This window comes from Alligator sinensis, unplaced genomic scaffold (genome assembly GCF_000455745.1).
Source record: "Alligator sinensis unplaced genomic scaffold, ASM45574v1 scaffold768_5, whole genome shotgun sequence".
Lineage (NCBI taxonomy): Eukaryota > Metazoa > Chordata > Crocodylia > Alligatoridae > Alligator > Alligator sinensis.
Genome location: NW_005841991.1, coordinates 899228 through 913092, shown reverse-complemented (window position 1 = coordinate 913092; position 13865 = coordinate 899228). Strand labels below are relative to the sequence as shown.

Sequence of the window (13865 nt, the reverse complement as noted above, 5' to 3'; positions counted from 1 at the left end):
TCTTTCCCCTTGAAGGACATGAGATAAAATTTCTGTTATACTTATAAAATATCTTTCCCTCTGAAGGACTATCGTATAACATATTATAAACAGGGCCCATAGCAGTGCCTGTTATTAAGGTTGCCTGCCAGAACCTTGGTCTTAATTGTTGTTAACTTTGCTAACTTGAACAACTTGTGATTAATTTTTCTGTGGTGAGTATTTGCCCTGGAAGACTATTTTTGCTTGTTTAAATTTAAATTAAAAATTAAAGGTTGTATCATAAGCATATGCACAAGGGGGGAAATTAAGTTTGCATAGGCCTTTTTAATGTTGGCGTTTCCTAATTTTTTAGTTCTTGACTTTGCAATTTAAAAAAAAAAAAGTATAAGTGTTTGACCTAGGCTGGGTTTTTTTCCACGGGAAAAAATAATGCCCTAGTTCTCTCATGATTACTGTTATGTGTACCTTAAACATCTTTGTTGCAAGGTGCTGTCTGTGGGATTACAATTTAAATCATGTGAGGAGGTGCAGCAGCTCATGGACTGCTCTGTAGGCAACACATCTTCCTATGGAAGACCAAGGGAGGCCCATGGATTTCTAGGTGGAGTATATTGCACTAGTTCTGACCAATAAAAACTGGAGAGACTGGTATACTTTCCAGGCAAAATGGTTGGAACTGTGATCAGTAGAAACATCTTTTAGTTTAGTTTTATACACGTGTGTGACACTTCCTGACTCAAAGAGCCAATAGCAGACTGAAGGACAGAATGTGGGTCAGCTCTTTGACTTCCAAATTTGCTTCTGTATGGTCTGAAGAAGCCCAGGTTTGCTGGGCTTTATAGGGTTTGCTACAAAGCCCCTTTGCTTAGCTAGGCACTTAGGGAGAATTGAGGTTTGGGGTATTTCATATAGGGGTGTGGACTCTAATTTGGGGCAGATAGGGTTTACTGTTGAATAATTTGGGATTTTTTTTAGGTGCTGGTTCTTTACGTGGAGAAAATCACCTGTAGTTAACTAATCCTATTTTAATCTGGGTTGGCTCAATATCACTTTTAAAGGGCACATGTTGCCTGAGATCTATGTTCTTTTTATGTTTCTTCATTTAAATAAGATAGCATTTGCTTGTGTAAAATATCTATCTTGACAGTATCCCTTTTAAATTTTCTAATTACAAAAAGTGATGCATTCTGTAAATAGCAAGTACCTGGATCTCTCTCTCTTTCACCTTTCCCTTCCCTCCCCTCCTCCCCCCCTGCACAGAGTTGCATGTAAGAGAACATGACCAGGGTTAACATCTTACCTAAGCTGCTCAGGAACAACATTTTGTTTGTAGCATTTGGGATAAAACTTGTCCAAAACCTGTTGGAGCAGGTGTTGCATTTTGGACTGAGAGGTACCCCCAGGACTTGAAGGCATTGGTCGATCCAAATCCCCATATTCCACCTGAAATAGAATGTGAAGGGGCTCTGGAAATGACACCAAAATATCTTTCATGCACAGTGAGTGACTACTGGGGACATCCCTGCCTGCTTTGTGAAGATGAAATGGGATTTGGGCCAACCACTGAGGCTGCAGGAAAATTCCTTTGTATCATTGCTAAGACTTTTATTCCACCTGCAGTTGGCCAGTAAGCTTATTTGCAGCTGGTATAAGCAAGATCCCCTGTTCTGCTAATGTCACTTTGTAACAGATACAGTGCAAAGTAACTTGAAAATGACCAGAGGAAGATTGGGAAATTCCTCTTTCATAGAAGGAACTCTTTGCTGCTAGGGTCTGTGCAACTTTCTATGCCAGCTGCCCTGTGTCTTCAGGATGAACTGAGCAGGCACATTGATAATGGCCAAGGAAATGGGCATAAATTTGATGGCGAGAGGATTCTCTACTGTTCTAAGTTCCCTCTAGGATCTTATGCTGATAGCACAAGTTTAGGCTGTTCCTTTGAAGGTTCAATGTACTCAAGGGCTGAGGCTGAGAGAGCCTTTTGTTAACCCACTCTTCAATGCATCCAAATTCTGCTCAAACCAAATGGAAAATCTGCCTCCCTGGATCAAAAGAACTTTTTTTTTTTCAGGACATACTTATCTGACCGACTCAGGGAGCAGACCTAGTATTTATGTTTGGTCATTCTTATTTAGCAAGAAATAACTGTTCTGTGGACTATACCCACACCCATTACACAGTGTGATTAAATCTGTATCAGTAACATGGTTCTTGAAAGTATAGTGGACTAGTATAGAAACCTGCAAGATGCTTTTCCTGAGTGAGGCTTTTGGCTGTTGGCCATGTAAAAGAACATGCTCTGACTATTGGGCTAAAATCTGTAAAGTGATTGTTTTAATAATCTTCATCAGACATGCTGATCAGAAATGCTTCTGGCACACTTACAGACTGGCTATATCTTTTTATGGCTCTTGATACAACAGAGTTCTCTTGGGAACGATGGGGTATTTGTATACAATCAAAATTGTACAGAAGTCTACTACTTATTGTGAATAGTTTGCTCTGTTGATTTCTGGTTGGCATGATATAGCTCATAAGGTATGAGTGGTTTGGTAAGAAGTACCATTCCCTGTTACATCAGTCAGGACTGCTTAACTGAGGAAATATGATGTGCAGCAACAAACAAAACAACAGGAAGGATTTCCACTTATAATGCAGCATATTAGAAAGGAGCAAGTCAGTGGCCTGTAGGAAAGAGGTGTGGATTTTCTTGCCTCCTTTTGCCAGATGTGCTTTCTATAACAGCCTCTGGAACAGAACATCACCACAGAAGCCTCATCCCTCTTTAGAAATGTAGCCTTCATCGTTGTGCTCTCCATACACAAGAAAAGCACGGCCCTGCCAACAGTGTACCATCCCACTGCTAAAAACAGAGCTCAGCTCCAGAGAATGCTTGGCTGGTTGCTCACCTGAGCCATCAAAGCCACCATTTCTAGAGCCAATTCCTTATTGACAGGGAACCTTCCATTGGCTATTTCACTGCTGACCTGGAAGGCCAGCAGCAACCGCTCTCGATCTCTCTCACCTTTTGCCTGGCTTCGAAAATACAATCTGAAGAAGAGAGAAGTAAAAGGGAGAAAAAGTGCCAAGTAGTAGCTGAGAAGAGAATTGAAAACTTAAAAAATTTATTTATTCTTGAAAAGTTAATTTTGTGCAATAGAAGAGTTGACTTGGGAGCATTGGTGCTGAAGCCCTCTCCTCATGATAGTGGAGAGGAAGGGCAGAATTGGAAACTGTTTCCTTTACATCTCAGGAGGGAATTGTTCTAGAAGCCATTCCCGTTCCTGTGACGAACCTGGGTATCAAAAGGTGTCTAGTTAATACTGAGCAATGCTTTTATAAACCTGGGGAAATCAGTACCCTTCCATCAGACAGAGGTTGACAATGTTTACTAGATGGTCCATAACATTTACACCATGATTTTGATCCTTCAGTTCTGGGCAGGCTCCCATTTTGCCAGCAGGTGGAACTCTTGAGGAACAAGAAGGGGGAAGTATTGCATCTAATTTTCATCTACAGACAGCTCTTCACTAACATTTTATTCATTTCAGACTCTCCTTCAAACTTGCTTCCTTTGTTTATAAAGCCCACCACACACTCAGCCCAGTTCTCCTTATAAATCTTTGTCTCTTACTTCCCTATTTTCTGTCCTCATGTAGCCCTAGCATTAGTCCATTTATCTTGCCCAAATGGCTCCTTTTCTTTGTTAAGTCTCAGAACTGTTTTCCCCACGCATGTGCTTCTTTAAGTCTCTCCTGTTCCTATCTAATATATATTGTTTAATTCTGTTTTATGGTTGGGTCTCTATTAGTGGAACAATACAAAATGCTGCTCTGTTGTATTGTATCTTGTAATTTGTCTGATTCTAAGTCTGTTTTAGCTTTTCCAAAATGTGTTGGGCTTTATTCATGTTCCATCCATCCCCTTGAACACACACAAATTACTTTTCATTCCTTTAAGAATAGAATGCTTCTAGATTCACCAGTTCTGACAATAACAGTTTATAAAAAGTTGCAGCCCCTCTAATATATATCAGGCTGATATATGTACTCGATAGATATTTAATCAGCAATAACAACCACCCCATCAAATGATGAATGGTACCTGGTTTTATAAGTCAGTTTCACTATTCTTGTGCCACCTTCATATTTCCCAGGATGCAGCTCTTTCAAAGCTTGTTCCCATTTTGCAATGACATCACAGATCTTTAAAGCAATTACAGAGACAAGTTAAAAAGAAATGTAAACTTAAGGAAAAAGTGATTTGGATAACAAACTATTGTGGGGTCAGGATGAGGGAAGGACAGATTGGATCAGACTACAGGCAGTCCTCGACTTACAGCGTTTCAGGTTACAACTTTATGCATTTACAACGTTTATAAATTGACACCCTGTTTCAACTTTATGACGTCAGTTTCGACTTTACAACACTTAATCTGATGTGACTCCACACCAGCAAACAAGTTCGCTGCATCACCCATCTCTGGAGAACATCTGTCCAAACTTCCTTGGATACTTTCTTTAAGAAAGCAGACAAGACTCCAGAAAACCCTGCAGCCAAGACTCCTGAGAAGACTCCAGGCAAGAGCCCTTCAAAAAGTTCAGCAAAGTCACCTCAAAGAAGTCCTTCCAAATCAATATGATTGCTATTTACAATATAAATACATTCATGTAGCTATATTACTCATCTGTAACTGATTGAGTACAAAATTCTGGGGTATTTTTAGTGTATATAGGGTATCAGGCCTTGGTTCAGGAACCAATCCTCCATTTATAACATTGTTTTTTATGAAAAAATTTGTTCTGAGTTACAACGGTTTGATTTAAGGCGCAGTTTTCAGGAACCAATTGTGTCATAAGTCCGAGGACTGCCTGTATACTTAGCCAGGAAGTGACAGATGAGTCCATCACATTTTTCCTGGTATGCAATACATAATTAGAAATGGTCCTAAATGAAAACTCCAGATCCAAGTCTCTGGGGAGGTTGAATGTGAATCCCAAACTAGTGCAAGCTCTATGAAACTCCTCCTGGTGGGTATCTATGCCAAGATGAACCAAAACAAAACCTAGTTTGGAACTGGATCTCAACTTTGCATGTCAGATCTCCCTGTAATCAAAACAATACTACAGTTCTGGTTAGCTTCTTTAAATTATTCCAACCTTTTTGAAAATGGGATAGTAAAAATCTCCATTACGTCCATTCACATGGTAAATAAAGAGCAAGTGAAGAGTATTAGAGGTCACTTGAGATAACTGAACAACCATCCCAACCTCTTGACTTAAGCTATAGAGGAGAGGTCTCCTTGCCCAATTTAACCAGCCAGGGTAATGCTTTTGTTTGTTTAGGACTCAGCTAGCTCTTTGAATATCCTGTCTCCCCATACAACACAAGCAAAGCTCAGGATCACCTAATCTGTATCCAACTATGACAGAGCACTAGCTAACTGGAGTTCATTGTGGCACCTTCCTCTGCAAAACATATAAGAAGGAGTTATTGCCATTTTTTTCTACGCTCTACAGTGCTTTTAACTCCTTATGCCCTCTATTGCCACTATCGCAACACATTCCTTGCAGCTGAGCTGGAACTACAGTCTCTTTCAAAGCTGCCTTTTCCAGTTCTGCTCCAGAAATGTCTATCTGCAACAGCTTGTGCCTTGTATGTAAATGTATCCTCTAAGCCAACAAGGAGGAGGGGCTCTCTAGGGTCAGCACCAAAATATAGTTTCTTCAAGTCACAGCCATCAGCAGGAGAGGTTGGTTTTACGTGGAAATACCAAGGGTATTTAACAATCCAATATGTGATTTTAATTACATGCATCTGGCACTCCACAGCCTGGCAGGACCTTGTGTTGATGAGAATTTCAAGGTGTGATGCAAAGTCAAGTTAGCTAGCTTGATTTAAGAAGCATCTTTTAAAGCTGTAGTCAAGAAAAAGCCCATATCAAAATAGTTTGCCTTGTCTTGACTACAGCTTTAGGTGCTGCTTGTTAGATGAAGCTAAATAACATGATCTAACATCACACCTTGAAATCTTTGTCTAGACAAGATTCAGGTGGATGCGATCTCGGCCACATCAAAAATATTCATTCGCCATTAGGAGGATTTGGAAGGAGTATGCTGGAATTACTGGAGAAGGAATCACCTTCATGTTGCCCTGGAGGCAGTGCTCCAAGTCTCTGCCAGATGGGTCATCTGTGAAGAGGGAAAAACCAGTGTGGGAGGGTTTCCTCATTCCAGTCTCCTGGTTCAGCTGCTGGATGAACTCATCTACTGTTGAGGAACCATCAAAACCGACAACCTAAAATGAAGCCAGAGATTAAAATAACTAAATGAATAGAGTTTGGCCAAACAGCTGTAAACAGAGAACATGGTAACTATTAGGGGTGTGCGAAATGGGCTGTATTTGATTCAGATTTGGCCTGAATCGGGGACAGTGATTCAATTCGTTGATTTGGATCACCATCCCAATTTGATTTGGCTGAATCCAAATCTGAAGATTGAATGCCGATTCAGAGAATCAGCAATTTGGCCATAGACACAGCTTTAAATGTTTTTTTCTACATGCCTTGGGGTACCAGGTGCAGTTCGTCAATGCTGCGATGGTGGGGTGGATGGAGTGGCCCACAGGAGTGCTAGGTGGCGGACCCAGAAGTGGACCAGAAATGCTCCCCCCGCGTTCCCCAGGGACACTCCAACCACCCCACCATCTCAGCATTCATGAGCCACCTGGTACCTTGAGGTATGTAGAAAAAACATTTAAAGCTGTGTCTGTGTTCGAATCACCGAATCTCTCCAAATCAGTTCAAAGGGCTCCGATTCGATTCAGAGAGACTAAAGGGTCTCCTGATTCGATTTGGATTCAGAGATTTGGCTGCTGAATCGCACTGAATCTCTGCCGAATTGAATCGGCGACTGAAGCTTTGCACAGCCCTAATAACTATCCACAGAGCCTGATTGGGTACAATCCCTCAGTTCCCCTCCATTGACCTCCCTATTCCAGTTGGGCAGACTCCAGTGCAGCTCTCAATTGCCTGGGAGATACATATCCAAGCCCAGCATCTTACCTGGTAGGTTCCATTCATGAAGTGCACAGGAATACTGAAGGGCAGCGAGTGGTGGTAGGGGTTCCGCAGCAAAATGGACACAATCTCCATTCTGGAAGGCTTAGCTTCCCTCTCTCCGGTCTGTAATGTGCGCTCCAGTGATCTCTGACAGTAGATGGCATACTTGCCTATTTCACTCCTGCTCTCAGAGTGAGAGAGGGACAACACAAATACATTATTTTAGGTATGTATACTGTACCCATTACTGTCACTGCTTCCTAGTGTTCTGGTTTTCCCAGAGATCTTTCAAATGAAGATGTACATATGTAGAAGTGTCCTAATTCACCTCAATGGGTCTGAAGCTCAGATTTAATTCAGATAAAAATGGACTGAGAAACATGGGTTTGTAAAGTGAGGGTAAGCATTAGTTTTGTAGTATTTCTGCTTCTAATTAGGCAGGCAATACTGTAAGAAAGCCACTTCCCCCATGGCATTTTGCCATTTCTGGTTCTGACTGGAATCAGTAAGTACAGAGCCATTCAACAACAACAACAACAACAACAAAAAAGAGTCCTTTTCAAATCTCAGGGGACTTTTAGTCTGAGTTTTTTTTTTTTTTAAGTTCTGGGCAGTGTGTTTGGATGCAAACATAGGTTTAAAATGAAATAGCTGTTTACTTACAGCTGTTCTTACAGTGCATACCCAGGTTCTGGTTTACTGTTATCTGGTTAATAAGGCATGATGAAAGTGTGTGGTGAGACATGAGGCTGAAGATCAAGTGCTTTTAACTACCTGTGAATTGCATCAATAACTAAGTAGTGCCCCCCTGGAATGGCTTATTGTGGCCAGAATAGGGATCACTGGGTATTCTGCTCTGTAACCTACTCCAAGGATAATAAAATATAGTACTGGAATCTGTTTAAGGTTTGTTAACTTTTTTTAAGGTTGCTGAAGTCATTTAGAGCCTTGTCTCCCTCTTCTTGTCCCCTCAGAATTCCTGCTAATCTTTCAGCAGAATTGATCACCTAGGAACCATTGCCAGTTTGTTTGCTTCTATGGACGCTTTGTCTTCGTCTCCACTTTATTTTTGTCACCATGAAAAAAATATTCACACCCCAACCAATGTTTAGGGTAACCAGACTAGTGAAAGAAAAACCTGGCATGTTCCTTACCTGGGATCCGCATGCCTCTGCAGGTGCTGTTTGACATACCAGAGGAAGTGGTGCTGAGGCAGAAAGAGAGGAGCACACAAAGCCAAGAGTTGCCAGCACTGTGAAGAGAACCAGGTCATTTAGACAACACAGCTGCATAGGCATCGATGTGAAATTGTTTAGAAACATCAGCTTCTGCATCTGACCCTTTCCAACCCTTCAGGAACAGTCATTTTTTGTCCAGTTCTTGCTCCCAGTTATATCTTGAGAAAACCACAGGTTGAAATTGTGATTTGTGATTGTAGACACTTCCCTTTCAGGGCATCTAACTTGAGATGTTTTAAAGGACCCTGATTTTCTTTCTGAAAATCAGCTCCCTTTATGGCTTCTCAAGGTAGGTACCCCAGATGAAGAGTTTTTCTTTGGAAAGTCTTGGCCAGTGCAACTAGACAAATAATTCACAACTAATAGTTTAGTCAGTGAATTTTGTTTTATTGATTGTCTGCCAAAAGTTCATAAAATTCGCAAATGTACTCAAGCTTTCTTAATAACTATTCTCCAACTATTTGGGTTGGTCTAATAAAAGATATCAAATTCACCCAAGGAACCTTGTCTGCCTCAGTGATTCAAAGCATTTATGCATTTCTCTAGCTAGAAATCTTTACACTGTGAATTGTTTGAACTGGTCATATCACAGTCAAGGATCTAATTGCCACTTCATGCTGTAAATGAAATGATGCAGCTAACTAAACTAATAAGCATAGCACAAACATTGAATTTCTTATTTGCTTGTGATATTATTATTAGAAACGGGGAACAAAAAAGAGTTCTCACAGAGTGGGAGCGGCAGAAAGGAATTCACCTGAATGACGGAGTGGTTCTGGGGTTGCCGGCAGCTCGTCTGCTTAACCAGCTGACAATAGATTTCATTCTGCAGCTCAGTGTGTGTCAGGCAGACTTGCAATGCGGTCTGGGCAAGTGACACGTGGTAATCAATAGATGGTGCCTCCACAGGAACGTTGATGAACAGCTGACAGGACTACATGAAAAGGGAATTGTCATTTACAGGAAGAACAAGACAGTTCTTTTCTCCGGCAGTTTCCAGCTGAGGTTCTCAAAATGCTTTACAAGAGGTTAATTCATCTTCCTAACAGCTCTGTGAGGTAGAATAAGTACTGTATTTTTATGCACCCCCGTCCCCCCAGTGACATGAGACTGAAGAATTCACTTGACCTCTCTGAGCTGCAGGGTCAAACAACAAGTCAGTGACAGAACCTAGTAAAAAACCCAGCTCTCCTGGCTTCCATATCTGTGATTCAACCTCTATTAAATGAAGCTGCTTCTTCCATACAGCTCCCCCGCCACCGACTCCTCCCTGAAAAATATGCATAGACTACATGTCAGCAGCATGTTCTTTGCAGAAATATGCAATCATTAAACGTCACATAGGAAGTAGAGTCATAAACACAACACCTAAATCCTTCCTGCCTGCCTCTGCTCTAGCCATTAGACTATACTCTCTCTGCAGCTGTTGTGAATGATGCATGATTATGACACTAAACCTATAAGAATTCTGGTTCTCCTATTATCATCAAATATAGCTTGGTCGCATCAGCAATTCTGCCATCCAACTCCATAGTTTGACCTGCCTTGGGTCCTACACATTTATGGTATCATACTCAGAAAAAGTCCCCTTATAAAAGACAAAATATTATAGCAGCCAATAGGAGGAACCTCAATGCTATAGTAAGACTATTGTAACCTGTAATATTTCAGCCCCTTACTAAACAATCCTGTAGTACTCTGTAACAACAGTAAGTATTATTACCCCATTCTGCAGAAGGGATAATGGAGGTATAGAGGATAAATTATATGTCCAAGCCCACAGAGGAAGTCAGTGGATAGTCCTGGCTCAGTCCATTGTTCTAATCACCAAGTCTGACTTTCTATTTCATGTCTCTTGAGTATCTCCTACCTCTACACTGCTTTTTAACGCCTCTCTCTCTTGCTAGCTTTTCCCCACAGCTCTTCACAGTCCCTTGAGCACACTCTTGCTTTCTGGTCCTAGTTCTGTTTTTTGTTTCTAGTTGAAAGGCCCAAAGCAGATCATGAGAATTAGGTCATGAGTTGCTTCTCCAAGTTCTCATTGGCAAAAGGCACTAGCAGGTCTGGCAATAAGTCGTTCCCTCTCCCTCTGGACCTGATGTTGGAGAGGGAGAGAAGGCCAGCTTAGGAGTTGTAAGACTTGCCTGGCACACTTGGCCCCCCCAAAAAAGTGAGGCCCTGAGTGGCTATTTGCTGAGAATAAGCTACATCTGCTAAGCAGACTGGCTTTTTATATTGTGGATGGCATATCTGTACCAGCACCAGGAACATGCACGGTGTCAGCTAATGTCTTGCCCATAACTTATCTCTTCTCCACAATATGTGATCAGAACATCTGAAAACCTTTTGCACTGTCTTTTTAAATACCTTGAAGAGCTTCAGGGCTTCTGTTTGCAGTGCCTCTGAAGGCAGAGTCGTGAGAGAAGTTTGCAGCCCATCCTTGCTGTAGCACAGCATTGGGTGTTTCCACAGTGGAGAATCTGAAGTGCAAAATGGAACAAAAACACGTAACCTCAGAAACAACATACCATGAATTTGTATGTGAGGTAAGGAGGAGTTTCCTAAGAAAGAGTTAAAACTTCTGCAGAGCCTCTCCTTGCTGAAGGAGAGTGAGGGTCAGGAGCAAGCAACTAAGGCAGGCAGCAATACATTGGGTCAACAGTACATCCCTGGTATAAGTCTACTGATTGCAATGAAGTCATGACACTGACAACAGGCAAATCTCTTTGAAGACTAGTGAGTAATATCATAGAGCAGCATAGGGCAGCCCTGCCAACCCTTGCCATGCCATCTGAGTGCTTCACACAGACTAGATTCTGGTGGGAAGTGATTCTGTTTGTTGATAAAAGGAAGACAGAGAAACCTGTGTGTAACGCTTGTGGGATCTTTATTCATGAAATATATTGTTCTACACTGATTAAAATTTAAAGATCATTATATGTGTATGTGAGTGTACAGTAGAGAGTATGTATATATTCAGGGGTGTGAGGAAACGTTCATGTGAGTGCGTGAATGCAGGTCCATTGGGGTGCATGAATATGTATAGATGGTACATGCATACATGAGAATACTTGTCAGGGGATGAGTACATTGGCATATATGCAAGCGTGAGAGTATATGCACTTGTATGTGTCTGGTATAACGTGGATCTGTGAATATAAGCAGGCATACATGTGTGTTGCATACATACATATGGCAGCCAAGTGTACGTGGGTTTGAAAAAGAGTGTGTGGCTTTATGGCTGTGAAGCATAGAAAAGTGATAGCTCAAGGCATGCAGTGCTAGGTGGAGCCAAAGATCCAGATTTTTGTCTTTTTTGTTAAAATATTCCAGGTCTGTGCTCAGTATTTATTACCGTTTCATCTCCAGTATAATAGACGCTTTGATAAACAAACTGGCAGAGTTGCCTAGTTTCACTCTATTTCCTGTGTTCTCTGCCAAAATCCTGTTGCACAACTAGTGGTGAAAGACACCATGCAGTATGTTTGAAGCAAACCGTGATGAAGAGAATTAGTCGTCACCCTTTCCTACTGTGGGAAAGACATTCAGGGTTTCTACTTACGGGGATCTCCCTCTGTATCCAGCAGTTTTCCAATGAGCTGTTCATATGCTGTGCCCACCTTGGCACTGCTGCTGCCAGCTGCTACAGTCAGATGGTATAGCCATGTATCCTTGGGGAAAAGGAAAGAACAGCATGTAAAGGATGCTGTAAATCAAGTGACATTCACATTATGTTTACAGGTAACCAGCCATCAGGATGCCAAAAGCGAAGGGTACCCATTAAAGGTAAACTCATTCTCTCTCTCTCAAACACACACACACACTTTTTCATTCTTTCCTTCAAATTTTGGTTTACCGAGGTTACAATCTGACCAAAAGCCAACAGTGAGCTGCAGGTATAGCTAGGCCCTTTGCTATTTATTAAGAGCATGCCTACACTGCAGTCTGAAAGTGTGATTGCAGCTTTAAACTAGCTAGCTTGGTAGCAGTGCAGCTGCAGCAAAGCCTTCAGCTACATATCCAAAGCCCTGGGAAAGTCTGTACAGCTCTTGCTGAAGCCCATGATGCTGCAGATAGATTGTTACCAATATACAAGCTAACTAATTTAAAGCTGATTCAGATATGTGGGCACCTCTGGATTGCAGTCTAGATTCACTGTTATTTAGGAGTTATGGTGTAAGAAATGATCTTTAGCACCAAAAGATTCCAGGATCTAAGTATGGAGGGGACCTCTGAATTTTGGACAGCAGTGCATTGAACTCCAGATCTTTCACACCTTATCTAGGAACAGCAAGACAGACAACATACATACACTATCTATTTCACTGCGAAGTAAAATAATCTGAGAGAAGACAGAGTCCAGCAGGGCTGTGGGTGGAGGGGGACTGTTTCTCTGAGGGGACGATCTTTGTGGGGCTTGGAAATGCTGGTATTAAAAACCTCTGGGAGAGAGGGAAGCAAAAATGAAAAGTAAATGGAAGACAAAAGGAAACCACAAACACCCCATTGCAGCTTAACATTGCATGTGGGTTTTGGGTGATATGTCAGATTGGTCCTTGTTTTATTCAAATTGATCGTTTTTGCCAGTCCATAGTGTCAAGTATTATCAGTATTGCATCTGCTTGCTCTCTAGGGACACCAACTCACATACCTTCTCATGTTTGGTACCAATAAGTAAGTAAGTGGGACTCTGATCTGGTGGATGAATCACCAGAGTGCAATGTGATGAGAGGAGGCCCCCACCAGTGGCTTCATAATCTTCGTCTGAGTCACAGGAGCGGTCCACCTCCTCCACCTTTGACTCCCGGACATGCAAATGTCCCAGAGGACACTGGGGAAAGAAAATGAACTAGGGTAAGTTCCTTATCTCTGTTGCAAGAGCAGAAGATAAAGACAGACAGTTCAAAATGCTGGCAGATCTACTGAATGCAAGAATGACAGAGTAACAGGATTGGAAGGGCCCTCACAAGTCATCTAGTCCAGCCCCCAACCCAAGCACAGGATGTGCTATTCCTATACTTTCACCAAGAGATAGATGCCCTTTATTCAGCCTCTTCTGGAAAACTGCCAGTGAAGGAGACTACACAGCTTCCTTGGGCAGCTTATTCCATTGTTCTGATGTTCTCACAGCTATAAAGTTTTTCCTGAAAATTGTTTAAAATCTGCTTTGCTGCAATTTCCCTTGAATAATCTTTGTCACTCATCCTGGGATCCTCTCCAGTTTCTCTACATCCTTCTTATAGTGCAGTGCTCAAAATGACACAGTACTGCAACTGAAGCTTAACCAGAGCTGAGTATAATGGTACAGTTACCTCCCAGGTCTTGCATACATTGCTTCTGCAACCCCAAACTGCATTCACTTTTCTTGTGATGGCATCACACTGCTGACTTATGTCTCTGATTCACTATAACCCCCAGATCTTTCTGAGCAGTGCTTTTGCTAAGCCAGTTATCCTTCCATTCTTTATTTGTACATTTGGTTTTCTCTTCACTATGTGTAGCACTTTACATATTCATAGATGTTAGGGTCGGAAGGGACCTCAATAGATCATCGAGTCCGACCCCCTGCATAGGCAGGAAAGAGT

General features: G+C 41.8%; 2 protein-coding genes across 3 annotated transcripts in view; one reads left to right on the top strand and one right to left on the bottom strand.

Moving 5' to 3' along the window:
• Positions 1-13865, top strand: part of PIGH (phosphatidylinositol glycan anchor biosynthesis class H) — a 174541-nt gene that overhangs the window by 27021 nt on the left and 133655 nt on the right. Inside the window, exon 4 of one of the 2 annotated variants that reach the window (XM_025201347.1) lies at positions 8017-8160. The exons of the other annotated variant lie outside the window; for it this stretch is intronic. Within the exon in view, the coding sequence (XP_025057132.1) occupies positions 8017-8028 (12 nt within the window). The 3' untranslated portion in view covers positions 8029-8160. Of the gene's footprint in view, positions 1-8016; positions 8161-13865 lie in introns of those variants that run through there. 2 annotated transcript variants of the gene reach the window in all.
• PLEKHH1 (pleckstrin homology, MyTH4 and FERM domain containing H1) overlaps positions 1-13865 on the bottom strand; it is an 82415-nt gene that overhangs the window by 4760 nt on the left and 63790 nt on the right. Inside the window, 10 exon segments of the mRNA XM_006021407.3 lie at positions 1283-1425; positions 2892-3033; positions 4087-4187; positions 6124-6279; positions 7046-7223; positions 8197-8294; positions 9038-9214; positions 10648-10760; positions 11843-11951; positions 12932-13111. Of these exon segments, the coding sequence (XP_006021469.2) occupies positions 1283-1425; positions 2892-3033; positions 4087-4187; positions 6124-6279; positions 7046-7223; positions 8197-8294; positions 9038-9214; positions 10648-10760; positions 11843-11951; positions 12932-13111 (1397 nt within the window).